At 45.6% G+C, this 27,731-nt stretch overlaps 1 protein-coding gene across 1 annotated transcript in view; it reads right to left on the bottom strand.

Annotated features, from left to right (window-relative positions):
* plch1 (phospholipase C, eta 1) overlaps positions 1-27,731 on the bottom strand; it is a 138,231-nt gene that overhangs the window by 5,630 nt on the left and 104,870 nt on the right. The window contains exons 9-20 of the mRNA XM_029774038.1: positions 19,437-19,544; positions 14,569-14,721; positions 13,359-13,421; positions 10,479-10,573; positions 9,309-9,406; positions 7,810-7,989; positions 7,398-7,505; positions 7,186-7,310; positions 6,968-7,052; positions 5,453-5,599; positions 4,623-4,702; positions 1,292-1,351 (exon numbers count right to left, since the gene is read on the bottom strand). Coding sequence (XP_029629898.1) covers positions 1,292-1,351; positions 4,623-4,702; positions 5,453-5,599; positions 6,968-7,052; positions 7,186-7,310; positions 7,398-7,505; positions 7,810-7,989; positions 9,309-9,406; positions 10,479-10,573; positions 13,359-13,421; positions 14,569-14,721; positions 19,437-19,544 — 1,302 coding nt within the window. The remainder of the gene's footprint in view (positions 1-1,291; positions 1,352-4,622; positions 4,703-5,452; positions 5,600-6,967; positions 7,053-7,185; positions 7,311-7,397; positions 7,506-7,809; positions 7,990-9,308; positions 9,407-10,478; positions 10,574-13,358; positions 13,422-14,568; positions 14,722-19,436; positions 19,545-27,731) is intronic.

The raw sequence follows: 27,731 nt of genomic DNA, 5'->3' as shown, positions 1-27,731 counted from the left end.
GGCACTAGAGCATCCCAGTAACCACAGTCTAACAACCCTCTCATTCACTAGAACATCCCAGTAACCACAGTCTAACAACCCTCTCATTCACTAGAACATCCCAGTAACCAGTCTAACAACCCTGTCATTCACTAGAGCATCCCAGTAACCACAGTCTAACAACCCTCTCATTCACTAGAGCATCCCAGTAACCACAGTCTAACAACCCTCTCATTCACTAGAGCATCCCAGTAACCACAGTCTAACAACCCTCTCATTCACTAGAGCATCCCAGTAACCACAGTCTAACAACCCTCTCATTCACTAGAACATCCCAGTAACCACAGTCTAACAACCCTCTCATTCACTAGAACATCCCAGTAACCACAGTCTAACAACCCTCTCATTCACTAGAGCATCCCAGTAACCACAGTCTAACAACCCTCTCATTCACTAGAGCATCCCAGTAACCAGTCTAACAACCCTCTCATTCACTAGAGCATCCCAGTAACCACAGTCTAACAACCCTCTCATTCACTAGAGCATCCCAGTAACCACAGTCTAACAACCCTCTCATTCACTAGAGCATCCCAGTAACCAGTCTAACAACCCTCTCATTCACTAGAACATCCCAGTAACCAGTCTAACAACCCTCTCATTCACTAGAACATCCCAGTAACCAGTCTAACAACCCTCTCATTCACTAGAGCATCCCAGTAACCAGTCTAACAACCCTCTCATTCACTAGAACATCCCAGTAACCACAGTCTAACAACCCTCTCATTCACTAGAACATCCCAGTAACCACAGTCTAACAACCCTCTCATTCGTTATTTGTTATTTAACTAGGCAAGTCAGTTAGGAACAAATTCTTATTTACAATGACTGCCTACCCAGACGGCGCTGGGCCAATCGTGCGCCACCCTATGGGACTCCCAATCACAGCCAGACGTGATGCAGCCTGGATTCAAACCAGGGACTGCAGTGATGCCTCTTGCACTGAGATGCAGTGCCTTAGACTACTGCGCCATTCGGCAATCCTTGCACATATTCCCTCTTTTGACCATTATCTGTGTTGTTAGTAACGCCATGAGCTCTGATTTTATTAACCAAATAATTACTGACAGAAAATGCTTTGAAAATCACCTAAAAAGAAAACACATTCACAAAAATACCAATCTTAGATGTTGCATACATACAGAAATAATCTGAAACCATATACACTTCATCACACACACACACACACACACACACACACACACATTAGAAACCATGCAGATGCCATGCAGCACACAGAATCTACCCAGGATACCTTGTTGGCTCCTAGAAAGTGCATTATGGTAAAGCTGGGGTTCAGGACTAGTGGACTCCACTGGAAAGGAAGAGTGTACCAGCTTAGCTTGGGAGAGTTGTAAGGATGACAATTAACTGTAATATATATATATATATATATATATATATATATATATATATATATATATATATATATATACAGTCGTATGAAAAAGTTTGGGCACCCCTCTGAGGCTGCATAATAATTTACTCTGTCGTCACAGAAAATGATCACAGTGGCATGCCATTCATTTTCTAATAAAAGCTGAGTACTGGGGTATTGTCCAGAAAAATATTTTTAGCGTAGCAATATTAAGTTGTATGAAATTAAATCAGATGTGAAAAATAGGCTATGCAAAAATTTGGGCACCCTTGTCATTCTGTTGATTTGAATACCTGTAACTATTTAGCACTGATTAATTGGAACACACAATTGGTTTGGTGAGCTCATTAAGCCTTGAACTTCATAGACAAGTGGATCCAATCATGAGAAAAGGTATATAAGGTGACCAATTGCAAGTTGTTGTTCTCTTTGACTCTCCTCTGAAGAGTGGCAACGTGGGGGCCTCAAAACAACTCTCAAATGACCTGAAAACAAAGATTGTTCAACATTATGGTTTAGAGGAAGGATACAAAAAGCTATCGCAGAGTCGTAAGCTGTCAGTGTCCACTGTGGAACATAGTGAGGAAATGGAAGACCACAGGCACAGTTCTTGTTAAGGCCAGAAGTGTCAGGCCAAGTAAAATATCGGATAGGCAAAGGAGAAGGATGGTGAGAACGGTCAAAAACAGCCCACAGACCACCTCCAAAGACCTACAACATCATCTTGCTGCAGATGTTGTCACTGTGCATCGTTCAACAACTCAGCGCACTTTGCACAAGGAGAAGCTGTATGGGAGAGTGATGTGGAAGAAGCCTTTTCTGCACACACGCCACAAACAGAGTTGCTTTAGGTATGCAAACGCACATTTGGACAAGCCAGCTTCATTTTGGAATAAGGTGCTGTGGACTGATTAAACAAATATTGAGTTATTTGGTCATAACAAGGGATGTTATGCATGGCGGCAAAAGAACACAGCGTTCCAAGAAAAACACTTGCTACCCACAGTAAAATTTGGTGGGGGTTCCATCATGCTGTGGGGCTGTGTGGCCAGTGCCGGTACTGGGAATCTTGTTAAAGTTGAGGGTCGCATGGATTCCACTCAATATCAGCAGATTCTTGGGAATAATGTTGAAGAATCAGTCACAAAGTTGAAGTTACGCCGGGGCTGGATATTTCAACAAGACAACGACCTAAAACACTGCTCAAAATCTACCTGGGCATTTATGCAGAGGAACAAGTACAATGTTCTGGAATGGCCATCCCAGTCCCCAGACCTGAATATCATTGAGAATCTGTGGGATGATTTGAAGCGGGCTGTCCATGCTCGGCAACCATCAAACCTAACTGAACTGGAGATGTTTTGTAAGGAGGAATGGTCCAAAATACCTTCATCCAGAATCCAGACACTCATTAGAGGCTATAGGAAGCGTCTAGAGGCTGTTATTTTAGCAAAAGGAGGCTCTACTAAATATTGATGTGATTTTTCTATTGGGGTGCCCAAATTTATGCACCTGTCTAATTTTGTTTTGATGCATATTGCACATTTTCTGTTAATCCAATAAACCTAATTTCACTACTGAAATATTACTGTGTCCATCAGTTATTTGATAGATCAAAATGAAATTGCTGATCCAAACACCCAATTATTTATAAATGGAAATCATGGAAATTGTTAGGGGTGCCCAAACTTTTTCATACGACTGTATATATATATATATATATATATACGTAGAAGCTGAAACTGATGTTTCCCCTTCAGACCACTACTTCTCTATAGAGTCAGAGTATCAGTAACCTGGTCTTAGATCTGATCTCACTAGCCTGGTCCCAGAACTGATCTCACTAGCCTGGTCCCAGATCTGATCTCACTAGCCTGGTCCCAGATCTGATCTCACTAGCCTGGTCCCAGATCTGATCTCACTAACCTGGTCCCAGATCTGATCTCACTAGCCTGGTCCCAGATCTGATCTCACTAGCCTGGTCCCAGATCTGATCTCACTAGCCTGGTCCCAGATCTGATCTCACTAGCCTGGTCCCAGATCTGATCTCACTAGCCTGGTCCCAGATCTGATCTCACTAGCCTGGTCCCATATCTGATCTCACTAGCCTGGTACCAGAACTGATCTCACTAACCTGGTCCCAGATCTGATCTCACTAACCTGGTCCCAGAACTGATCTCACTAACCTGGTCCCAGAACTGATCTCACTAACCTGGTCCCAGAACTGATCTCACTAACCTGGTATCAGATCTGATCTCACTAACCTGGTCCCAGATCTGATCTCACTAGCCTGGTCCCAGATCTGATCTCACAAGCCTGGTCCCAGATCTGATCTCACTAGCCTGGTCCCAGATCTGATCTCACTAACCTGGTCCCAGATCTGATCTCACTAGCCTGGTCCCAGATCTGATCTCACTAGCCTGGTCCCAGATCTGATCTCACTAACCTGGTCCCAGATCTGATCTCACTAACCTGGTCCCAGAACTGATCTCACTAGCCTGGTCCCAGAACTGATCTCACTAGCCTGGTCCCAGATCTGATCTCACTAGCCTGGTCCCTGATATGATCTCACTAACCTGGTCCCAGATCTGATCTCACTAACCTGGTCCCAGAACTGATCTCACTAGCCTGGTCCCAGAACTGATCTCACTAGCCTGGTCCCAGATCTGATCTCACTAAACTGGTCCCAGAACTGATCTCACTAGCGAGTTCCCAGATCTGATCTCACTAGCCTGGTCCCTGATATGATCTCACTAACCTGGTACCAGATCTGATCTCACTAGCCTGGTCCCAGAACTGATCTCACTAACCTGGTCCCAGAACTGATCTCACTAGCCTGGTCCAAGATCTGTTTGTGCTTTGCCTACTCCGTTGGTATTGTCAAGCCAAAATAGTTGCCAAGAGACCATAAACAGACTGGGTACCCAGGCTATATTAAAGAGGCCAGAAACAGACTGGGTACCCAGGCTATATTAAAGAGGCCAGAAACAGACTGGCGCCCAGGCTAGGGTCAGTGAAGATGGGGAGAAGAGGACTAGGGATAATAGGTATGTCTCAGACTGTAATGTACTGTACCTACCTTCCCATAGAAGGCTTATATCACTGTAATGTACTGTACCTATCTTCCCATAGAAGGATTATCTCACTGTAATGTACTGTACCTATCTTCCCATAGAAGGATTATCTCACTGTAATGTAATGTACCTACCTTCCCATAGATGTCATGAACTGATACGTGGATAAAGATGGACGCCTCAGTCAACCCCTCCAAGTACACATGTCTATAACCTGCAGAGAGAGAGAGAGAGAGAGGAGGGAGAGGAGGGAGAGAGAGAGAGAGAGAGAGAGGAGAGAGAGGAGAGAGAGAGAGAGAGAGAGAGAGAGAGAGAGAGAGGAGAGAGAGATAGAGAGAGATAGAGAGAGATAGAGAGAGAGAGAGAGGAGAGAGAGGAGAGAGAGGAGAGAGAGAGAGAGATAGAGAGAGAGAGAGAGAGAGAGAGAGAGAGGGAGAGAGAAAGAGCGAGAGAGAGAGGAGAAAGAGAGAAAGAGCGAGAGAGAGAGAGAGAAAGAGCGAGAGAGAGAGAGAGAGAGAGAGAGAGGAGGGAGAGAGAGAGAGAGAAAGAGGGGAGAGAGAGGAGAGAGAGATAGAGAGAGAGGGAGAGAGGGAGGGAGAGAGGAACAAAGAAGTGGGTAAAAGGGGAAGATGGTTGAATTCTCTAGTCTGTCCTCTCATTGCCTGGAGACTGAGCCTCAACAGTTGAGGGACAGCTGTGTCACAGACAAGACAGATGTGTGAGTAGACCAGAATAACCAGTCAGCCTCAGGTCCATGTATCAAGGTTCACAAGAGAAGATACGGTTGCCTATATATATATACAGGCACTTCCAATGCCATGTGGATCTGATGCAAAAGCACTGGTAGTGTTCACGGTCATTTATTAAAGACAATATTCTGGACCTGGGCTTCTACAGTACTGTATTTTCTTTTCACTTTATTCAAACAAAACTACAGGCAAGCTACACATCCACAGTCACTGACCTGGCATCAGGCTGCTGAAGGCCACTGTCCTCTGGCCCACAAAGTCCCTTCCGATTGGGTCGTGGTCCCAGACCAGGAAACGCACCAGAGCCACCTCCGCCATGTGGAGGGTAAAGGACAGGTTCTCCTCCCACACGGGGTTAAAACCTGGACAACACACACTGTGTCAGAGTACACACCACATACACACACGCAAACATACACACACACACCACACACACAACATTGACATTGAGTGTGCTTGGCCCAGTACTGCCCTGCTGCCTGGCATCTAATGTGTGTCTGGCCCAGTACTGCCCTGCTGCCTGCCATCTATGGTGTGTCTGGCCCAGTACTGCGCTGCTGTCTGCCATCTATGGTGTGTCTGGCCCAGTACTGCCCTGCTGCCTGCCATCTATGGTGTGTTTGGTCCAGTACTGCCCTGCTGCCTGCCATCTAATGTGTGTCTGGCCCAGTACTGCCCTGCTGCCTGCCATCTATGGTGTGTCTGACCCAGTACTGCCCTGCTGCCTGCCATCTATGGTGTGTCTGGCCCAGTACTGCCCTGCTGCCTGCCATCTGTGGTGTGTCTGGCCCAGTACTGCCCTGCTGCCTGCCATCTATGGTGTGTCTGGCCCAGTACTGCCCTGCTGTCTGCCATCTATGGTGTGTCTGGCCCAGTACTGCCCTGCTGCCTGCCATCTATGGTGTGTTTGGTCCAGTACTGCCCTGCTGCCTGCCATCCAATGTGTGTCTGGCCCAGTACTGCCCTGCTGCCTGCCATCTAAGGTGTGTCTGGCCCAGTACTGCCCTGCTGCCTGCCATCTATGGTGTGTCTGGCCCAGTACTGCCCTGCTGCCTGCCATCTGTGGTGTGTCTGGCCCAGTACTGCCCTGCTGCCTGCCATCTATGGTGTGTCTGGCCCAGTACTGCCCTGCTGCCTGCCATCTATGGTGTGTCTGGCCCAGTACTGCCCTGCTGCCTGCCATCTATGGTGTGTCTGGCCCAGTACTGCCCTGCTGCCTGCCATCTATGGTGTGTCTGGCCCAATACTGCCCTGCTGCCTGCCATCTAATGTGTGTTTGGCCCAGTACTGCCCTGCTGTCTGCCATCTATGTTTAGAACAGATGACTGGGTCTAGGTGACAGTTCAGGTCAAAGTCACAATGACGCTGTCTTGGAATCAACAGGGGGAGAGAGGGTTCAGTAGGAGGAGAGAGGAGGGCTCAGCAGGGGGATAGAGGAGGGTTCAGAAGGGGGAGAGAGGAGGGTTCAGAAGGGGGAGAGAGGAGGGCTCAGCAGGAGGAGAGAGGAGAGTTCAGAAGGGGGAGAGAGGAGGGTTCAGAAGGGGGAGAGAGGAGGGTTCAGTAGGAGGAGAGAGGAGGGTTCAGTAGGAGGAGAGAGGAGGGTTCAGAAGGGGGAGAGAGGAGGGCTCGGCAGGGTGAGAGAGGGGGGGTTCAGAAGGGGGAGAGAGGAGGGTTCGGCAGGGAGAGAGAGGAGGGCTCGGCAGGGTGAGAGAGGGGGGTGTGTGTTTTACCGTTGTCGTCCACTACTCGTGTCTGCCCCTTGCAGCAGTCCACTGGCAGGCCGATGATCTCCACCTCTACAAACGGGTCAATGATCTGAAGCAGAAGATGGAACAGAGTTACAGCAGCTTAGCAACACTACGATAACAGATTTATAACCTGAGGTTATTGAGCAAGCTATCCATTATGTTGGCAGAAAATGATTTTGTGTGTGTGTGTGTGTGTATACCTCTCCTCGGTCCCCCAGCATAGAGTCGGGTGGTTTGGGAAGCTGCTGTCCACTGATGATCTTCAGTACCAGCTGTTTGTTGGGATAGGCAGGGAGGGGGTCATCACAGAACGGGTTGAACGAGCCTGGAGCCGTAAACCAACCAATCAGAACATACACTCCTTATCACGCTGTCTGTGTGTGTGTGTGCGTGCGTGCGTGTATGTCAGTACCTTTACACATGGGTGGAGGTTTGAGGACGTAACCACAACCACCATTCACCATGAACTTGGCTCTGTTCAGCTGCATCATCCGGCCCTCTGTCTGGTAGTTCAGAGCCACTGAGGAAAACACATTTAGGACACATTTAGCTGTCTGTTCATCCTCTGACCAAATACACACAGTGGTTCTGTCTGTGTGTCCATGGGGACAGGGAGGTGTAGTGGAGGATAGGGCCCAACAGAGGGCACTTGACACAGAGAGAGAGAGGAACTTGGTCAGTGGTCAGGAGGACTGGGAGGAAAGGAGGTAGACGGACAGGCAGAGATACGTATTGTCTAACATTAAATTTATTGCCTTTTTTTAAATGTAAGAAGCATCAACAAAACGTGACAATAAGAACGTTCAGACGTGTTGTTTCTTTACCCAGCTGACAGCCCACATTCCAGTAGAGCTGAGGGTTGAAGTTGGACGAGTCTATCCGGTAGGCTGAGGGGTAGATTCTAGACAGCTGTCGCTGGTTGAAACACAGGAAGCGCTCAGCTCTGTGGTTCACTAGCTGCTGGGCACGAGTCTCACTGAACGACAGAACATTCCCCGGAGTACCTGACAGACGAGAGGAGAGAGAGGGGGATAAGAGAGGAAATTTTAAAAAAAAGGAAATGGCTGAGCAGTGAGTGCAGAATGAGACGGACAGATGAAAGAGAAAGAGAGAGTGGAAGTGAGAGTAGGAGAGGGAGAATAGGGAGAGAGAAAGATAATTAATGGGGTGGGGGAAGAGGACGGGACGGAGGGATAGAGTGGAAGTGAGAGTAGGAGAGGGAGAATAGGGAGAGAGAGAGATAATTAATGGGGTGGGGGAAGAGGACGGGACGGAGGGATAGAGTGGAAGTGAGAGTAGGAGAGGGAGAATAGGGAGAGAGGGAGAGAATTAATGGGGTGGGGGAAGAGGACGGGACGGAGGGATAGAGTGGAAGGGAGAGTGGGAGAGGGAGAATAGGGAGAGAGGGAGAGAATTAATGGGGTGGGGGAAGAGGACGGGACGGAGGGATAGAGTGGAAGGGAGAGTGGGAGAGGGAGAATAGGGAGAGAGAAAGATAATTAATGGGGTGGGGGAAGAGGACGGGACGGAGGGATAGAGTGGAAGGGAGAGTAGGAGAGGGAGAATAGGGAGAGAGAAAGATAATTAATGGGGTGGGGGAAGAGGACGGGACAGAGGGATAGAGTGGAAGGGAGAGTGGGAGAGGGAGAATAGGGAGAGAGAAAGATAATTAATGGGGTGGGGGAAGAGGACGGGACGGAGGGATAGAGTGGAAGGGAGAGTGGGAGAGGGAGAATAGGGAGAGAGAAAGATAATTAATGGGGTGGGGGAAGAGGACGGGACGGAGGGATAGAGTGGAAGGGAGAGTGGGAGAGGGAGAATAGGGACAGAGAAAGATAATTAATGGGGTGGGGGAAGAGGACGGGACGGAGGGATAGAGTGGAAGGGAGAGTAGGAGAGGGAGAATAGGGACAGAGAAAGATAATTAATGGGGTGGGGGAAGAGGACGGGACGGAGGGATAGAGTGGAAGGGAGAGTGGGAGAGGGAGAATAGGGAGAGAGAAAGATAATTAATGGGGTGGGGGAAGAGGACGGGACGGAGGGATAGAGTGGAAGGGAGAGTAGGAGAGGGAGAATAGGGAGAGAGAAAGATAATTAATGGGGTGGGGGAAGAGGACGGGACGGAGGGATAGAGTGGAAGGGAGAGTGGGAGAGGGAGAATAGGGAGAGAGGGAGAGAATTGAGAGCGAGAGAGAAGCGGAGGTGGGAGAAGCGAGAGCCTGATGGGTAGGGAGAGGGGTTGTTTCTGGATTGGCTAAGGGCTTGGGAAAGAGCGAGAGAGCGAGAGAGAGATAATGTTTTGTAGGAGTGTGTGTTTACTTACAGTCGTCCAGTCCCTCGGGAGAGGCCACAGAGTTAGTGAACACCACCAGGTCTGACAGATCTCTACTCAGCTTAATCGTCTTCCTCTTCCCCTCTCCCCTGCAGCAAGAAGAAAACACAGAAAGAGTATGAGAGAGGAAGGAGAGACAGAATGGGGAAAGAGGCAGGGTAGAAGGAGAAAGTAGGACAGCATGTGAAGCTGTGTGAAGAGGAGTGTTCATCAACGTGACGGCTTATACACCACAGTGAAGAGGAGTGTTCATCAACGTGACGGCTTATACACCACAGTGAAGAGGAGTGTTCATCAAAATGATGGCTTATACACCACAGTGAAGAGGAGTGTTCATCAAAGTGACGGCTTATACACCACACTGAAGAGCATCAAAGGGATATATCTACTACAGACCAGAACACATGTAGAGTGAGAGCACACAGGCACACAATGAGCTTTTATTGACACATCAAAGTGACAGCAAAGGGATATGGAGGCAGGCCCACAATACACACGCACACACACACACGCACGCACACACGCACACACACTCACACACACGCACGCACGCACACACACACACACGCAGGAAGAGCCTTGAAGCAACTGTGACTGTTCCTGAAGACATACATAATGTATTAATATTTCACACACACACACACACACACACACACACACACACACACACACACACACACACACACACACACACACACACACACACACACACACACGTGACCTATTCAAAGAAGATGAGACACACACAGACATAACAATATGTTAATTTCTGTACAGCATGTTTCTCTGTGGAGGAACCTTTCAATTGGTCACCAAACCTGAGGGCACTTCAAAGCCTGGTTAGGGTCATTGAATGGACACTTCAAAGAAGATTTAGGGCACTTAAGAGGGGTTTTTAGGCCCTTCAAATACATGAGTGGATGTTGCTCCAGGCAGCAGTTTGCTTTTCTGTCAGGTATAACAGGGTTTGAGCTGGCAGAACAGAAGAGCCATCTCAGCCTAACTCACTAATCCTGAAGTCAATGCATGTCATTTCACACAAAGCTACCTATGGCATAACATATTATTTATGTGGGAAAGTTTGAGTTATCAATGCATATCTCTAGGTAGATTTAGCCCTTAGCATGGATCAGAATGACGAGAGAGCCAATGAGAGCTGACCTGGTGATATGTCCCCCTGCCTCTCTCCCAGATGTCTCCTGTCCTTCATCCTCTCCATCCACACTCTGGGACTTCAGCCTGGACTTGGAGTGCCTCTGCATGGGGAGAGAAACAAACACACACACACACACACACACAAATATACACACACATTTATTTAGCCGTCATACATTTAGCAGTCATACATTTATCAGTCATATATTTATCAGTCATACATTTATCAGTCATATATTTATCAGTCATACATTTATCAGTCATATATTTATCAGTCATATATTTATCAGTCATATATTTATCAGTCATATATTTATCAGTCATATATTTATCAGTCATACATTTATCAGTCATATATTTATCAGTCATACATTTATCAGTCATATATTTATCAGTCATACATTTATCAGTCATATATTTATCAGTCATACACAGCAGTCATATATTTATCAGTCATACATTTATCAGTCATATATTTATCAGTCATACACAGCAGTCATATATTTATCAGTCATACATTTAGCAGTCATATATTTATCAGTCATACATTAATCAGTCATACATTTAGCAGTCATACATTTAGCAGTCATATATTTATCACATATATTTAAGAGTCATATATTTGTGTGTGAGAGAGGCAGAGGTAACATAACATATCTACTAACGTTGAAATGGAGAATAAAGGTGTCAGTAATTACAGTCTTTAGGCTGCTCAGTGGGTAGATCAGTCATACATTTAGCAGTCATATATTTATCAGTCATACACACACATACAAACACTCTCACACACACACACACACACATACAAACACTCACACACACACACACACATACACGCACATACAAACACTCACACACACACACACACACACATACAAACACTCACACACACACACACACACACACACACACACACACACACACACACACACACACACACACACACACACACACACACACACACACACACATACACGCACATACAAACACTCACACACACACACACACATACAAACACTCACACACACACACACACACACATACACGCACATACAAACACTCACACACACACACATACACACACATACACACACATACAAACATGCACATACACGCACATACAAAAACGCACATACACGCACATACAAACACTCACACACACACACATACACGCACATACAAACACTCACACACACGCATGCGTACGCACGCACATATGCACCCACACATACATACAAACACACACACACACACACACACCCCAACTGGACATGCAATTAAACCTTTCCGATTGTCTCTAAATGAGTAAATCAACATGAAACTATCTGAGGCTGTATCAATGTAAGAGAGAGGGAGATGAGACATGAGAAGGGCTCTTCAAGGAGAAGAGACAGACAGACAGACAGACAGACAGACAGACAGACAGACAGACAGACAGACAGACAGACAGACAGACAGACAGACAGACAGACAGACAGACAGACAGACAGACAGACAGACAGACAGACAGGGAGATGAGACATGAGAAGGGCTCTTCAAGGAGAAGAGACAGACAGACAGACAGACAGACAGACAGACAGACAGACAGACAGACAGACAGACAGACAGACAGACAGACAGACAGGGAGACAGACAGGGAGATGAGACATGAGAAGGGCTCTTCAAGGAGAAGAAACAGACAGACAGACGGACAGACAGACAGATTAAAATCAATCAGTTAGTAGGACTTTCTTCAGCCTCACAAACTGGACCCTCCGTCAATAGATCATTATCCTGGCTTCTAAGGCTCAACGTCTAAATGATACCACTAGAACGTCGATGGTTTAGTTTTAAATAGAATATGAATCTTCTCTTTGTGTCAGACTGGGTTCAAGTGAATTCTGTTTCTTTTCTTTCTGTATGTATTTGTCTGTTTATGGTATGTATTGTGGAAGGACCACCAGAGGGCAGACTGGGATCACAGATAGTAGCCCAACAAGGCATGTGAGACCAGGTAACCAGAGGCAATTAAGCACAGCTGACGGTACTAATGAGATATTCTCTTTCCCCTATAAGAGAGAGGATGGAACCAGCAGGAGTGGGGAAGATAAATGATCTCTGTAGAATGGCGACGATAAATGATCTCTGTAGAATGGCGACCAAGAGAGGAGCTTTCCACGAAGAGCTGTTAAGATGGTGACAAAATCTGTGGTTGTTGTTATAGTTTAAAGAGAATTGTAATGTGAGCCTGTGTCATCTAAAGAAGAAGATGTATGTTGTTCCTTGGGAGATTCTCATTGACTGTGTTGGAGTGTTTGTATTGTCAGTAATCTCTCAATAGAGAACTGGGTTCAACCAAGAGAACCTACTGCTGACTCGTTTATTCACCCTTTCCGCTTTAGAGTGACACCAAATGACTTGGTCCTCTCGCAGTGTGTGTTATTGTACTGCTCTAGGTTTGTAATTATTGTCTGGATAACCTTATTGACTAGCATGTATTGATGTATTTTATTTTTTCTAATTACCATAGTGAATTATTATGTTTGTTAATGTGTCAATTAATCCCATACGGTATGGGTTGCCAATTGCTGAATTAACACACTAAAAATAATTATAATTTCATTAATTCATTCATTCATTTATTTATAGAAAGGACTTTTACAATGGCAGACCTGAGACAGTACAAACATTACTAAGTCAGGATCTGGGTATTGTGGACAAAGATATTTGACAAGCAATAGAGACTTTTTTTTTACCTTTATTTAACTAGGCAAGTCAGTTCATTTCGGTTACTAGTCCAACGCTCTAACCACTAGGCTGCCTGCCGCCCCACATGACCATCTGGCAGGACATCTTGATGTCTGTAACGGGCAAAACATGATCATGAAAGTTCAGATATGATCTCACCTTTTGCTTTAGGTTGCTGATGAAGGATCGACTTTGGGATTTTTTCAGTCCCTCTTTGTGACTCTAGAGGGGCAAACGGGTACAAACGAAATACACCACATGAGAAGATGAGAGACATCGCTTGTGTTTTGTTACTGCTTTTCTATTCCTATACTGTCTGTCTATACACACCATCCTATTCATATATATTCTGCTTTTCTATTCCTATACTGTCTGTCTATACACCATCCTATTCATATATATATATATATATATATATATATATTCTGCTTTTCTATTCATATACTGTCTGTCTATACACACCATCCTATTCATATATATATATATATATTCTGCTTTTCTATTCATATACTGTCTGTCTATACACACCATCCTATTCATATATATATATATATATATATATATATATATATATATTCTGCTTTTCTATTCATATACTGTCTGTCTATACACACCATCCTATTCATATATATATATATATATATATATATTCTGCTTTTCTATTCATATACTGTCTGTCTATACACACCATCCTATACATATATATTCTGCTTTTCTATTCCTATACTGTCTGTCTATACACACCATCATATATATATATTTATATTCTGGACTCTGACAGTGCTTGTTCTAATATTTCTATATTTCTTAATTCCTTTTTTGTTGCATGTATTGTTAGATACTGCTGCACTGTTGGAACATAAATATTTCACTAAACCCGCAATAACATCTGATAAATATGTGTAAGCGACCAATAACATTTGATTTTGATTAAATGTGTGTGTGTCTCTTTGATTTATCACAGCCTCATTAGCAGCCTGTAGCTAGAGGACTCTCCACAGACACCAAGCCATAAACTGGTACGTGTGTGAGGGAGAGACGGGGGGAGAATGAAGAGTATAGGAACTCCCTGCTCATACTGTTAGACACACTGCATTAAAATGGATGTTTAGAGACCTATTAATGTGAAAATACAATCAGCAGAGGCAGGGAAATTAAATATTAATAAAAGAGACACTGCAGACATTTTTCTCTCACTAACAATGTATTATTTCTCTGCATTCAGTGAAAGACCTACCAGCTCGGGTGAGAAGTTCCCTTTGGGATCAGCTGTGTGTGTATGTGTGTGTGTGTGTGTGTGTGTGTGTGTGTGTGTGTGTGTGTGTGTGTGTGTGTGTGTGTGTGTGTGTGTGTGTGTGCGCACATGTACCGTTAGGTTCTTCTGCAGGCCTACATGTGTGGCTCTGAGCAAGGCTCTGATGCTGAAGCTGTCTGTGTCCTCCTTGTCTCCGATCTGAGACTCCTTCAAAAGACAGTCCAGCTTCTTCCTGATGTAACTTTCTACTTGGTGGTTACCATTACTCTGAAGGAGGGAAGAGAGAGACCGACAGGGAGAGAGAGATAGACAGAGAGAGAGACAGAACAACAGAGAGCGACAGAGAGAGAGAGACAGAGACAGCGAGAAAGAGAGAGAACGACAGAGAGCGACAGGGAGAGAGAGAGAGAGAGAGACAGCGAGAAAGAGAGAGAGAACGACAGAGAGCGACAGGGAGGGAGAGAGAGAGAGAGAGAGAGAGAGAGAGAGAGCGACAGGGAGAGAGAGACCGAGACCGAGACAGAGACAGCGAGAGAGAGAGAGAACGACAGAGAATGACAGGGAGAGAGAGAGAACGACAGAGAATGACAGAGAGCGACGGGGAGAGAGAGAGAGAGATGAGTTGATGATGTATTGGTTCTAAACCCATCTGTCCCTGGTTGAATACACCAGGTCATTAGTGTAGTCCTGGCAGTGCTACCAGTACGGACGGACGGACAGACGAACGGACGGACAGACAGACGCACGTGTGTTATTTCATAGTTGATGTCTTCACTATTATTCTACAATGTAGAAAATACAAAAAAAAGAAAGAAAAACCCTTGAATGAGTAGGTGTGTCCAATCTTTTGACTGGTACTGTACATATCACCCTCTCTTCACTGGGATTGAGGGAAACTAGTGACATATCACATATTCATCGCATAATTCTAAGTTATTTATCAGTCCATTTTATGATAGGATTCAAATGTAAGAACTTAATCAGGAATGAATCAGGGGGAAACATATCTCCCATTCCTCTTGCTTTTCCAGTCACGTTTGTTGAGGTGTATTGTATAATGAAGCTAATAATTCACTAAATTGGAATTGTTAAACACACACACACGCCGTGTCTGCGACAAGCTCGTTAAACATGAATTAGTCTCAAACACAACTCGAGCTAATCGTCTATCATACCTTCCCAGCTCTAACATTACAGTCCTATTAGTGCGGTGAATTCTGGTTGTGATTGATACAGTTACTGTACATATCGCAATATTATTTTGGACGATATTATATTGATACTATGTATGACTCCTTATATCGATTAAAAATATATATACACTGCTCAAAAAAATAAAGGGAACACTTAAACAACACAATGTAACTCCAAGTCAATCACACTTCTGTGAAATCAAACTGTCCACTTAGGAAGCAACACTGACTGACAATAAATTTCACATGCTGTTGTGCAAATGGAATAGACAACAGGTGGAAATGATAGGCAATTAGCAAGACACCCCCAATAAAGGAGTGGTTCTGCAGGTGGTGACCACAGACCACTTCTCAGTTCCTATCCTTCCTGGCTGATGTTTTGGTCACTTTTGAATGCTGGCGGTGCTTTCACTCTAGTGGTAGCATGAGACGGAGTCTACAACCCACACAAGTGGCTCAGGTAGTGCAGCTCATCCAGGATGGCACATCAATGCGAGCCGTGACAAGAAGGTTTGCTGTGTCTGTCAGCGTAGTGTCCAGAGCATGGAGGCGCTACCAGGAGACAGGTCAGTACATCAGGAGACGTGGAGGAGGCCGTAGGAGGGCAACAATCCAGCAGCAGGACCGCTACCTCCGCCTTTGTGCAAGGAGGAGCAGGAGGAGCACTGCCAGAGCCCTGCAAAATGACCTCCAGCAGGCCACAAATGTGCATGTGTCTGCTCAAATGGTCAGAAACAGACTCCATGAGGGTGGTATGAGGGCCCGACGTCCACAGGTGGGGGTTGTGCTTACAGCCCAACACCGTGCAGGACGTTTGGCATTTGCCAGAGAACACCAAGATTGGCAAATTCGCCACTGGCGCCCTGTGCTCTTCACAGATGAAAGCAGGTTCACACTGAGCACGTGACAGACGTGACAGAGTCTGGAGTGGCATTTCTTTGGGGGGCCGCACAGCCCTCCATGTGCTCGCCAGAGGTAGCCTGACTGACATTAGGTACCGAGATGAGATCCTCAGACCCCTTGTGAGACCATATGCTGGTGCGGTTGGCCCTGGGTTCCTCCTAATGCAAGACAATGCTAGACCTCATGTGACTGGAGTGTGTCAGCAGTTCCTGCAAGAGGAAGGCATTGATGCTATGGACTGGCCCGCCCGTTCCCCAGACCTGAATCCAATTGAGCACATCTGGGACATCATGTCTCGCTCCATCCACCAACGCCACGTTGCACCACAGACTGTCCAGGAGTTGGCGAATGCTTTAGTCCAGGTCTGGGAGGAGATCCCTCAGGAGATCATCTGCCACCTCATCAGGAGCATGCCCAGGCATTGTAGGGAGGTCATACAGGCACGTGGAGGCCACACACACTACTGAGCCTCATTATGACTTGTTTTAAGGACATTACATCAAAGTTGGATCAGCCTGTAGTGTGGTTTTCCACTTTAATTTTGAGTGTGACTCCAAATCCAGACCTCCATGGGTTGATAAATTGGATTTCCATTGATTATTTTTGTGTTATTTTGTTGTCAGCACATTCAACTATGTAAAGAAAAAAGTATTTAATAAGATTATTTATTTCATTCAGATCTAGGATGTGTTGTTTAAGTGTTCCCTTTATTTTTTTGAGCAGTATATATACTGCTCAAAAAAATAAAGGGAACACTTAAACAATGGGCACAAACCCACCATCGCTGGACCAGACAGGACTGGAAAAAAGTGCTCTTCCCTGACGAGTCGCGGTTTTGTCTCACCAGGGGTGATGGTCGGATTCGCGTTTATCGACGAAGGAATGAGCGTTACACCGAGGCCTGTACTCTGGAGCGAGATCGATTTGGAGGTGGAAGGTCTGACATGGTCTGGGGATCATCATCGGATTGAGCTTGTGATCATTGCAGGCAATCAACGCTGTGCGTTACAGGGAAGACATCCTCCTCCCTCATGTGGTACCCTTCCTGCAGGCTCATCCTGACATGACCCTCCAGCATGTCAATGCCACCAGCCATACTGCTCATTCTGTGTGTGATTTCCTGCAAGACAGGAATGTCAGTATTCTGCCATGGCCAGCGAAGAGCCCAGATCTCAATCCCACTGAGCACGTCTGGGACCTTTTGCATCGGAGGGTGAGAGCTAGGGCCATTACACCTGGAAATGTCCAGGAACTTGCAGATGTCTTGGTGGAAGAGTGGGGTAACATCTCACAGCAAGAACTGGCAAATCTGGTGCAGTCCATGAGGAGGAGATGCACAGCAGTACTTAATGCAGCTGGTGGCCACACCAGATACTGACTGTTAGTTTTGATTTTGACCCCCCTTTGTTCAGGGACACATTATTTCATTTCTGTTAGTCACATGTCTGTGGAACTTCTTCAGTTTATGTCTCAGTTGTTGAATCTTGTAATGTTCATACAAATATTTACACATGATAAGTTTGCTGAAAATAAATGGATTTGACAGTGAGAGGACATTTTTTTTTTACATACACTACTGTTCAAAAGTTTGGGGTCACTTAGAAATGTCCTTGTTTTTGAAAGAAAAGCACATTTTTGGTCCATTCAAATAACATCAAATTGATCAGAAATACAGCGTATACATTGTTAATGTTGTAAATGACTATTGTAGCTGGAAACGGCAGATTTTTTGATGGAATATCTACATAGGTGTACAGAGGCCCATTATCAGCAACCATCACTCCTGTGTTCCAATGGCACGTTGTGTAAGCTAATCCAAGTTTATCATTTTAAAAGGCTAATTGATCATTAGAAAACCATTTTGCAATTATGTTAGCACATCTGAAAAATGTTGTCCTGATTAAAGAAGTAATAAAACTGGGCTTCTTTAGACTAGTTGAGTATCTGGAGCATCAGCATTTGTGGGTTTGATTAAAGGCTAAAAATGTCCAGAAACAAAGACCTTTCTTCTGAAACTCGGCAGCCTATTTTTGTTCTGAGAAATGAAAGCTGTTCCATACAAGAAATTGCCAAGAAACTGAAGATCTTGTACAACTCCCTTCACAGGACAGCGCAAACTGGCTTTAACCAGAATAGAAAGAGGAGTGGGAGGCCCCGGTGCACAACTGAGCAAGAGGACAAGTACATTAGATGGTCTAGTTTGAGAAACAGACGCATCACAAGTCCTCAACTGGCAGCTTTATTAAATAGTACCCACAAAACACCAGTCTCAACGTCAACAGTGAAGAGGCGACTTCGGGATGCTGGATGCTATATATATATATATATATATATATATATATATATATATATATATATATATATATATATATATATAAAAATGCATTTTTTTGCTAGGTAATGTTAGCTAGCACTAGTCGACTGTACCTGCACCAAAACTTTTCATGATACAGCTTGTTCTCCATCTTCTTTTTAAATAATGAGCCAACATGTTTTCATTACTTTTATTTTCCTTGACAGATCAAAACTCCTTTTCTCGTGCTCTCTTGTCTCTCTGCAGCAGATGTATAGTGAGCAATATGTTTGGAACAACAAAACGCAATAAAATCGCAGTATATTACATATCATATCGGCACCTAAGTATCATTATAATATCGTATCGTGAGGTCCCAGCCCTAATTTCAGCTCAATGCTGTCAATGCTGCCTAGTTAAAGAAAGGTTAAATAAAATAAATTAGAAGTCCATTACATGGCCATTACCTGTCTCTGACGCAGTGAGAACACACTGATTAATGGACAGGCCTTCGCACCAGCCATTACTGAAATGTATGTGTAAAATGGATACAGTTGCATGACAGAACATGACTTTGACCTGTTTTAACTTACATTGCTGCTCTTCAGTTTAAAGTCGTCCTCAATCTCATCAGCACTGTCATCATCTGACACCTCCCCCTCCTCAACATCTAGAGACAGGTACAGAGGGAGACGCTTCCCCTGGAGGGAGGGAGGGTGGGTGGGAGGGAGAGAGAGAGAGAGAGAGAGAGAGAGAGAGAGAGAGAGAGAGAGGGAGAGAGAGAGTGAGAGAGAGTGAGAGTGAGAGAGAGAGAGAGAGAGAGAGGTGCGTGTTAAGCTCATCTTTATCATATGAACCATATGGAGGATGTAACACAATAACAGGAACACATCTGTTACATGATGACGCCTCCAGCTATACCAGGAGCATTACTTCCCACTCAGACAGGAAGTCAGGAGTCTTTCCCAAACACCCACAGGCAAGCCATATCATCTCCTCTCAGAGTCCTGAAGAAAAATAAACTATACTATAAAACAAAATAAATGATTTAAAGAATGATAGTAAAAGCTTTGGAGCACCTTAAATTAAATTTTGGGGCAAAAGATACCTCGGCTCCATCATTCATTGAATCAGATCGCTCATTCATTTATATCCTGCCTGTTTGGCCCTGTCCGGGGGTATCATCGGATGGGGCCACAGTGTCTTCTGATCCCTCCTGTCTCAGCCTCCAGTATTTATGCTGCAGTAGTTTATGTGTCGGGGGGCTAGGGTCAGTCTGTTACATCTGGAGTATTCTCTTGTCTTATCCAGTGTCCTGTGTGAATGTAAATATGCTCTCTCTAATTCTCTCTTTCTTTCTTTCTTTCTCTCGGAGGACCTGAGCCCTAGGACTACCTGGCATGATGACTCCTTGCTGTCCCCAGTCCACCTGGCCATGCTGCTGCTCCAGTTTCAACTGTTCTGCCTGCGGCTACGGAACCCTGACCTGTTCACCGGACGTGCTTGTTGCACCCTCGACAATTACTATGATTATTATTATTTGACCATGCTGGTCATTTACGAACATTTTAACATCTTGACCATGTTCTGTTATAATATCCACCCGGCACAGCCAGAAGAGGACTGGCCACCCCTCATAGCCTGGTTCCTCTCTAGGTTTCTTCCTAGGTTTTTGGCCTTTCTCAGGAGTTTTTCCTAGGGAGTTTTTCCCAGCCACCGTGCTTCTTTCACATGCATTGCTTGCTGTTTGGGGTTTTAGGCTGGGTTTCTGTACAGCACTTTGAGATTTCAGCTGATGTACGAAGGGCTATATAAATAAATTTGATTTGATTTGATTTGATTCATCACAAAACCCACTGATATTGGCAACTACTTGAATTACTTTTTCATTGGCAAGATAAGCAAACTTAGGGATGACAGCAACAAACACTGACACTACACATCCAAGTATATCTGACCAAATTATGAAAGTCAAGAATTGTACTTTTTAATTACGTAAAGTCAGTGTGGAAGAAGTGAAAACATTATTGTTGTCTATTAACAATGACAAACCACCGGGGTCTGAAAATCTGGATGGAAAATGAATGAGGATAATAGTGGACGATATTGCCACTCCTATTTGCGATATCTTCAATATAAGCCTACTAGAAAGTGTGTGCCCCCAGGCTTGGAGGGAAGCTAAAGTCATTCCGCTACTTAAGAATATTAAAACCCCCTTTACTGGCTCAAATAGACAACCAATCAACCTGTTACCAAACCTTAGTAACCTTTTTGAAAAAATTGTGTTTGGCCAGATACAATGCTATTTTTCAGTAAACAAATTGACAACAGACTTTCAGCATGCTTATAAAGAAGGACATTCAACAAGCACAGCACTTATACAAATGCCTGATGATTGGCTGAGAGAAATCGATGATAAAATGATTGTGGGGGCTGTCTTGTTAGACTTCAGTGCAGCTTTTGACATTACTGATTGTAGTCTGCTGCTGGAAAAACGTATGTGTTATGGCTTTACTCTTTATGTGGATAAAGAGTTACCAGTCTAACAGAACACAGAGAGTGTTCTTTAATGGAAGCCTCTCCAACATAATCCAGGTAGAATCAGGAATTCCCCAGGGTAGCTGTTTAGGCCCCTTACGTTTTTCAATCTTTACTAAAGACATGTTTTTGAGTAAGGCCTGTGTGTCTATGTATGTAGATAACTCAACACTATACACATCAGCTACTACAGCGAGTGAAATTACTGCAACACTTAACAAAGAGCTGCAGTTAGTTTTGGAATGGGTAGCAAGGAATAAGTTAGTCCTAAATATTTCCAAAACTAAAAGCATGGTATTTGGGACAAATCATTCCCTAAACCCTAAACCTCAACTACATCTCGTAATGAATAATGTGGAAATTGTGCAAGTTGAGGTGACTAAACTGCTTGGAGTAACCCTGGATTGTAAATTGTCATGGTCAAAACATATTGATACAACAGTAGCTAAGATTTGGAGAAGTCTGTCCGTGATAAAGTGCTGCTCTACCTTCTTAACAGCACTATCAACAAGGCAGGTCCTACAGCATCTAGTTTTGTCGTACCTGGACTACTGTTCAGTCGTGTGGTCAGGTGCCACAAAGAGGGATTTAGGAAAATTGCAGTTGGCTCAGAACAGGGCAGTGCGGCTGGCCCTTAAAAGTACACGGAGAGCTAACATTAATGACATGCATGTCAATCTCTCATGGCTCAAAGTGGAAGAGAGATTGACATGCATCACTAATTGTTTTTGTAAGAGGTGTTGACAAGCAGAATGTACCGAGCTGTCTGTTTAAAATACTTGCACACAGCTCGCACAGTACTGCATAGAGCCATGACTTCATGGAACTCTACAGGAGCTCCCGAGTGCCGCAGTGGTCTAAGGCATTGCATCTCAGTGCTTGAGGCATCACTACAGACACCCTGGTTCGATTTCCAGGCTATATCACAACCAGCCGTGTTTGGGAGTCCCATAGGGCGGTGCACAATTGTCCCAGCGCCGTCCGGGTTTGGCCGGGGTAGGCCGTCATTGTAAATAAGAATTTGTTCTTAGCTGACTAGCCTAGTTAAATAAAGTTTTTTTTTTAGATCAGGTAACTGATGCAAGCAGTAGAAAGGTACAGACACATGCATGCACATACATTGTAATATTGTTGTATGGTGGTATTAAACATTTTGCATTGTAGATATGTAGTGGTGTTTTATCTTTAGTTTTATATGTAATGTAAGTGCCTTAATATGTTTGGACCCCAGGAAGAGTAGCTTCTGCCTTGGCAACAGCTAATGGGATTCCTAAATAATAAAACTACTGTGAGTGGTTCATTTCTCAGTGTTTACCAGCAGAATAGTAAAGGCCAAGAGGAAGCTGAGCTAGAGAAGCTGTGTGGGGAACTAAAGGATTCTCTCTCTAAACCCTAGAGCAACTCTCAGGCTGAAGAGTAACCACTCTCTCTTGCTGTGTTTGTGTGCGCATGTTTGTTTGTGTCTGTTTGTGTGTGTGCATGCTTGTTTGTGTCTGTTTGTGTGTGTGCATGTTTGTTTGTGTCTGTTTGTGTGTGTGCATGTTTGTTTGTGTCTGTGTGTGTGTGCATGTTTGTTTGTGTCTGTTTGTGTGTGTGCATGCTTGTTTGTGTCTGTTTGTGTGTGTGCATGCTTGTTTGTGTCTGTTTGTGTGTGTGCATGTTTGTTTGTGTCTGTTTGTGTGTGTGCATGTTTGTTTGTGTCTGTGTGTGTGTGCATGTTTGTTTGTGTCTGTTTGTGTGTGTGCATGCTTGTTTGTGTCTGTTTGTGTGTGTGCATGCTTGTTTGTGTCTGTGTGTGTGTGCATGCTTGTTTGTGTCTGTTTGTGTGTGTGCATGCTTGTTTGTGTCTGTGTGTGTGTGCATGCTTGTTTGTGTCTGTTTGTGTGTGTGCATGCTTGTTTGTGTCTGTTTGTGTGTGCGCATGTTTGTTTGTGTCTGTTTGTGTGTGTGCATGCTTGTTTGTGTCTGTTTGTGTGTGCGCATGTTTGTTTGTGTCTGTTTGTGTGTGTGCATGCTTGTTTGTGTCTGTTTGTGTGTGCGCATGTTTGTTTGTGTCTGTGTGTGTGTGTGCATGTTTGTTTGTGTCTGTTTGTGTGTGTGCATGTTTGTTTGTGTCTGTTTGTGTGTGTGCATGTTTGTTTGTGTCTGTTTGTGTGTGTGCATGTTTGTTTGTGTCTGTTTGTGTGTGCATGCTTGTTTGTGTCTGTTTGTGTGTGTGCATGCTTGTTTGTGTGTGTGTGTGTGTGTGTGTATGTTTGTGTGTGTGTGTGTGTGCATGCTTGCGAGAGAGAGAGAGAAAAATAAAGAGATAAAGAGAGAGAGAGAGAGAACAATAAGTCCTCTCAGGGTCATTAATGTCCTTCTTCACGTCACTACCACACTCACCCTCTATCCATCTATCCCTCTCTCTCAGCCCTCTTCTCCCTCTCTCTCAGCCCTCTCCCCCTCTCTCAGCCCTCTCCCCCTCAGTCAGCCCTCTTCTCCCTCTCTCTCAGCCCTCTTCTCCCTCTCTCTCAGCCCTCTTCTCCCTCTCTCAGCCCTCTTCTCCCTCTCTCAGCCCTCTTCTCCCTCTCTCAGCCCTCTTCCCCCTCTCTCAGCCCTCTCCCCCTCTCTCAGCCCTCTCCCCCTCTCTCAGCCCACTCCCCCTCTCTCAGCCCTCTCCCCCTCTCTCAGCCCTCTCCCCCTGTCAGCCCTCTTCTCTCTCTCTCAGCCCTCTTCTCCTCTTCAGTACAGCGTCAGTACAGAGACAAAGTGGAGTCGCAATTCAACGGCTCAGACACGAGAGGTATGTGGCAGGGTCTACAGTCAATCACGGACTACAAAAGGAAAACCAGCCCCGTCGCGGATCACGATGCTTTGCTCCCAGACAGACTGAACAACTTTTTTGCTCGCTTTGAGGACAATACAGTGCCACTGACATGGCCCGCCACCAAAACCTGCGGGCTCTCCTTCACTGTAGCCAACGTGAGTAAAACATTTAAACGTGTTAACCCTCGCAATTCTGCAGGCCCAGACGGCATCCCCGGCCGCGTCCTCAGAGCATGCGCAGACCAGCTGGCTGGTGTGTTTACAGACATATTCAATCAATCGTTATCCCAGTCTGCTGTCCCCACAAGCTTCAAGAGGGCCACCATTGTTCCTGTTCCCAAGAAAGCTAAGGTAACTGAGCTAAATGACTACCGCCCTGTAGCACTCACTTCCGTCATCATGAAGTGCTTTGAGAGACTAGTCAAGGACCATATCACCTCCACCCTACCTGACACCCTAGACCCACTCCAATTTGCTTACTGCCACAATATGTCCACGGACGACGCAATCGCCATCACACCTCACAGTGCCCTAACCCATCTGGACAAGAGGAATACCTATGTAAGAATGCTGTTCATCGATTACAGCTCAGCATTTAACACCATAGTACCCTCCAAACTCGTCATTAAGCTCGAGACCCTGGGTCTCGACCCCGCCTGTGCAACTGGGTCCTGGACTTCCTGACAGGCCGCCCCCAGGTGGTGAGGGTAGGTAACAACATCTCCACCCCGCTGATCCTCAACACTGGGTCCCCACAAGGGTGCGTGCTCAGCCCTCTACTGTACTCCCTGTTCACCCACGACTGCGTGGCCATGCACGCCTCCAACTCAATCATCAAGTTTGCAGATGACACTACAGTGGTAGGCTTGATTACCAACAACGATGAGACGGCCTACAGGGAGGAGGTGAGGGCCCTTGGAGTGTGGTGTCAGGAAAATAACCTCACACTCAATGTCAACAAAACAAAGGAGATGATCGTGGACTTCAGGAAACAGCAGAGGGAGCAGCCCCCTATCTACATTGACGGGACAGTAGTGGAGAGGGTGGAGAGTTTTAAGTTCCTCGGCATACACATCACGGACAAACTGAAATGGTCCACCCACACAGACTGTGTGGTGAAGAAGGCGCAGCAGCGCCTCTTCAACCTCAGGAGCCTGGAGAAATTCGGCTTGTCACCAAAAACACTCACAAACTTCTACAGATGCACAATCGAGAGCATCCTGTTGGGCTGTATCACCGCCTGGTACGACAGCTGCTCCGCCCATAACCGGAAGGCTCTCCAGAGGGTCGTGAGGTCTGCACAACGCATCACCGGGGGCAAACGACCTGCCCTCCAGGACACCTACACCACCAGATGTCACATGAAGGCCAAAAAGATCATCAAGGACAACAACCACTCGAGCCACTGCCTGTTCACCCCGCTACCATCCAGAAGGCGAGGTCAGTACAGGTGCATCAAAGCTGGGATCGAGAGACTGAAAAACAGCTTCTATCTCAAGGCCATCAGACTGTTAAACAGCCATCACTAACATTGAGTGGCTGCTGCCAACATACTGACTCAACTCCACCCACTTTAATAATGGAAAAATTGATGTAATCAATTTATCACTAGCCACTTTATGTTATATAGTGTTTACTTACCCTACATTACTCATCTCTGTACTCTCTGTACTCTATACCATCTACTGCATCTTGCCATCTGATGTAATTAAATGTATCACTAGCAACTTTAAACAATGCCACTTTATATAATGTTTACATACCCTACATTACTCATCTCATATGTATATACTATACTCTATACCATCTACTGCATCTTGCCTATGCCGTTCGGCCATCGCTCATTTATATATTTTTATGTACATATTCGTATTCATTCCTTTACACTTGTGTGTATAAGGTAGTTGTGAAATTGTTAGTTTACATGTTAGATATTACTGCATGGTCGGAACTAGAAGCACAAGCATTTCACTACACTCGCATTAGCATCTGCTAACCATGTGTATGTGACCAATAAATTTGATTTAATTTGATTCTCTCAACCCTCTTCTCCCTCTCTCTCAGCCCTCTTCTCCCTCTCTCTCAGCCCTCTTCTCCCTCTCTCTCAGCCCTCTTCTCCCTCTCTCTCAGCCCTCTTCTCCCTCTCTCTCAACCCTCTTCTCCCTCTCTCTCAGCCCTCTTCTCCCTGTCTCTCAGCCCTCTTCTCCCTCTCTCTCAGCCCTCTTCTCCCTCTCTCTCAGCCCTCTTCTCCCTCTCTCTCAGCCCTCTCTCCCTCTCTCAGCCCTCTTCCCTCTCTCAGCCCTCTTCTCCCTCTCTCAGCCCTCTTCTCCCTCTCTCTCAGCCCTCTTCTCCCTCTCTCAGCCCTCTTCTCCCTCTCTCTCAGCCCTCTTCTCCCTCTCTCTCAGCCCTCTTCTCCCTCTCTCAGCCCTCTTCTCCCTCTCTCTCAGCCCTCTTCTCCCTCTCTCAGCCCTCTTCTCCCTCTCTCAGCCCTCTTCTCCCTCTCTCTCAGCCCTCTCCCTCTCTCTCAGCCCTCTTCTCCCTCTCTCTCAGCCCTCTTCTCCCTCTCTCAGCCCTCTTCTCCCTCTCTCAGCCCTCTCCCCCTCTCTCAGCCCTCTCCCCCTCTCTCAGCCCTCTCCCCCTCTCTCAGCCCTCTCCCCCTCTCTCAGCCCTCTCCCCCTCAGTCAGCCCTCTTCTACCACACTCACCCTCTATCCATCTATCTCTCTCTCTCAGCCCTCTTCTCCCTCTCTCTCAGCCCTCTTCTCCCTCTCAAGAAAGGGCGGCAGGTTGCCTAGTGATTAAGCGCATTGGGCCAGTAACTGAAAGGTCGCTGGTTCGAATCCCTGAGCTGACTAGGTGAAACATCTGTTTATGTGCCCTTGAGCAAGGCACTTAACCCTAATTTCTCTGTATACGATCATCTGCTAAATAACTAAACATTTACACCCCCAAAAAATCTACAGACAAGGTAAATATATACAGACAAGGTAAACCCTCCTGTGTAGTGAAACAATGTCAGATTTCCTTCCAGGAAACACACAGAGCTGGTTTTATCACATAGTGGACTGGAGGAATCCAATAATTGTGTGTGTCAGATCTAATTGATAAAATTTGCAGAAGAGCAACAGAGACAAGGTAACAGGTGCTTCTGGGAGGGGAGGGTAGTGCACCAGTGTCAGTGCCCTTGGGTTTCCCAAAATGATGGCACTATGTCCTCATTTGTGAGAGGTCCTGCTGAGAGTCAATCTGTCTGAACCTACTTTGCCCCAGCACCAAAGAAAACATCTCTGGAACCACACACAGACATCTCTGGAACCACACACAGACATCTCTCTCTGGAACCACACACAGACATCTCTGGAACCACACACAGACATCTCTCTCTGGAACCACACACAGACATCTCTGGAACCACACACAGACATCTCTGGAACCACACACAGACAAGTCTGGAACCACACACAGACATCTCTGGAACCACACACAGACATCTCTGGAACCACACACAGACATCTCTGGAACCACACACAGATATCTCTGGA

This window comes from Salmo trutta, chromosome 13 (genome assembly GCF_901001165.1).
Source record: "Salmo trutta chromosome 13, fSalTru1.1, whole genome shotgun sequence".
NCBI classification, from domain to species: domain Eukaryota; kingdom Metazoa; phylum Chordata; class Actinopteri; order Salmoniformes; family Salmonidae; genus Salmo; species Salmo trutta.
Note: the sequence above shows the minus strand (reverse complement) of the source record. Positions and strands in the feature narration are given on the sequence as shown.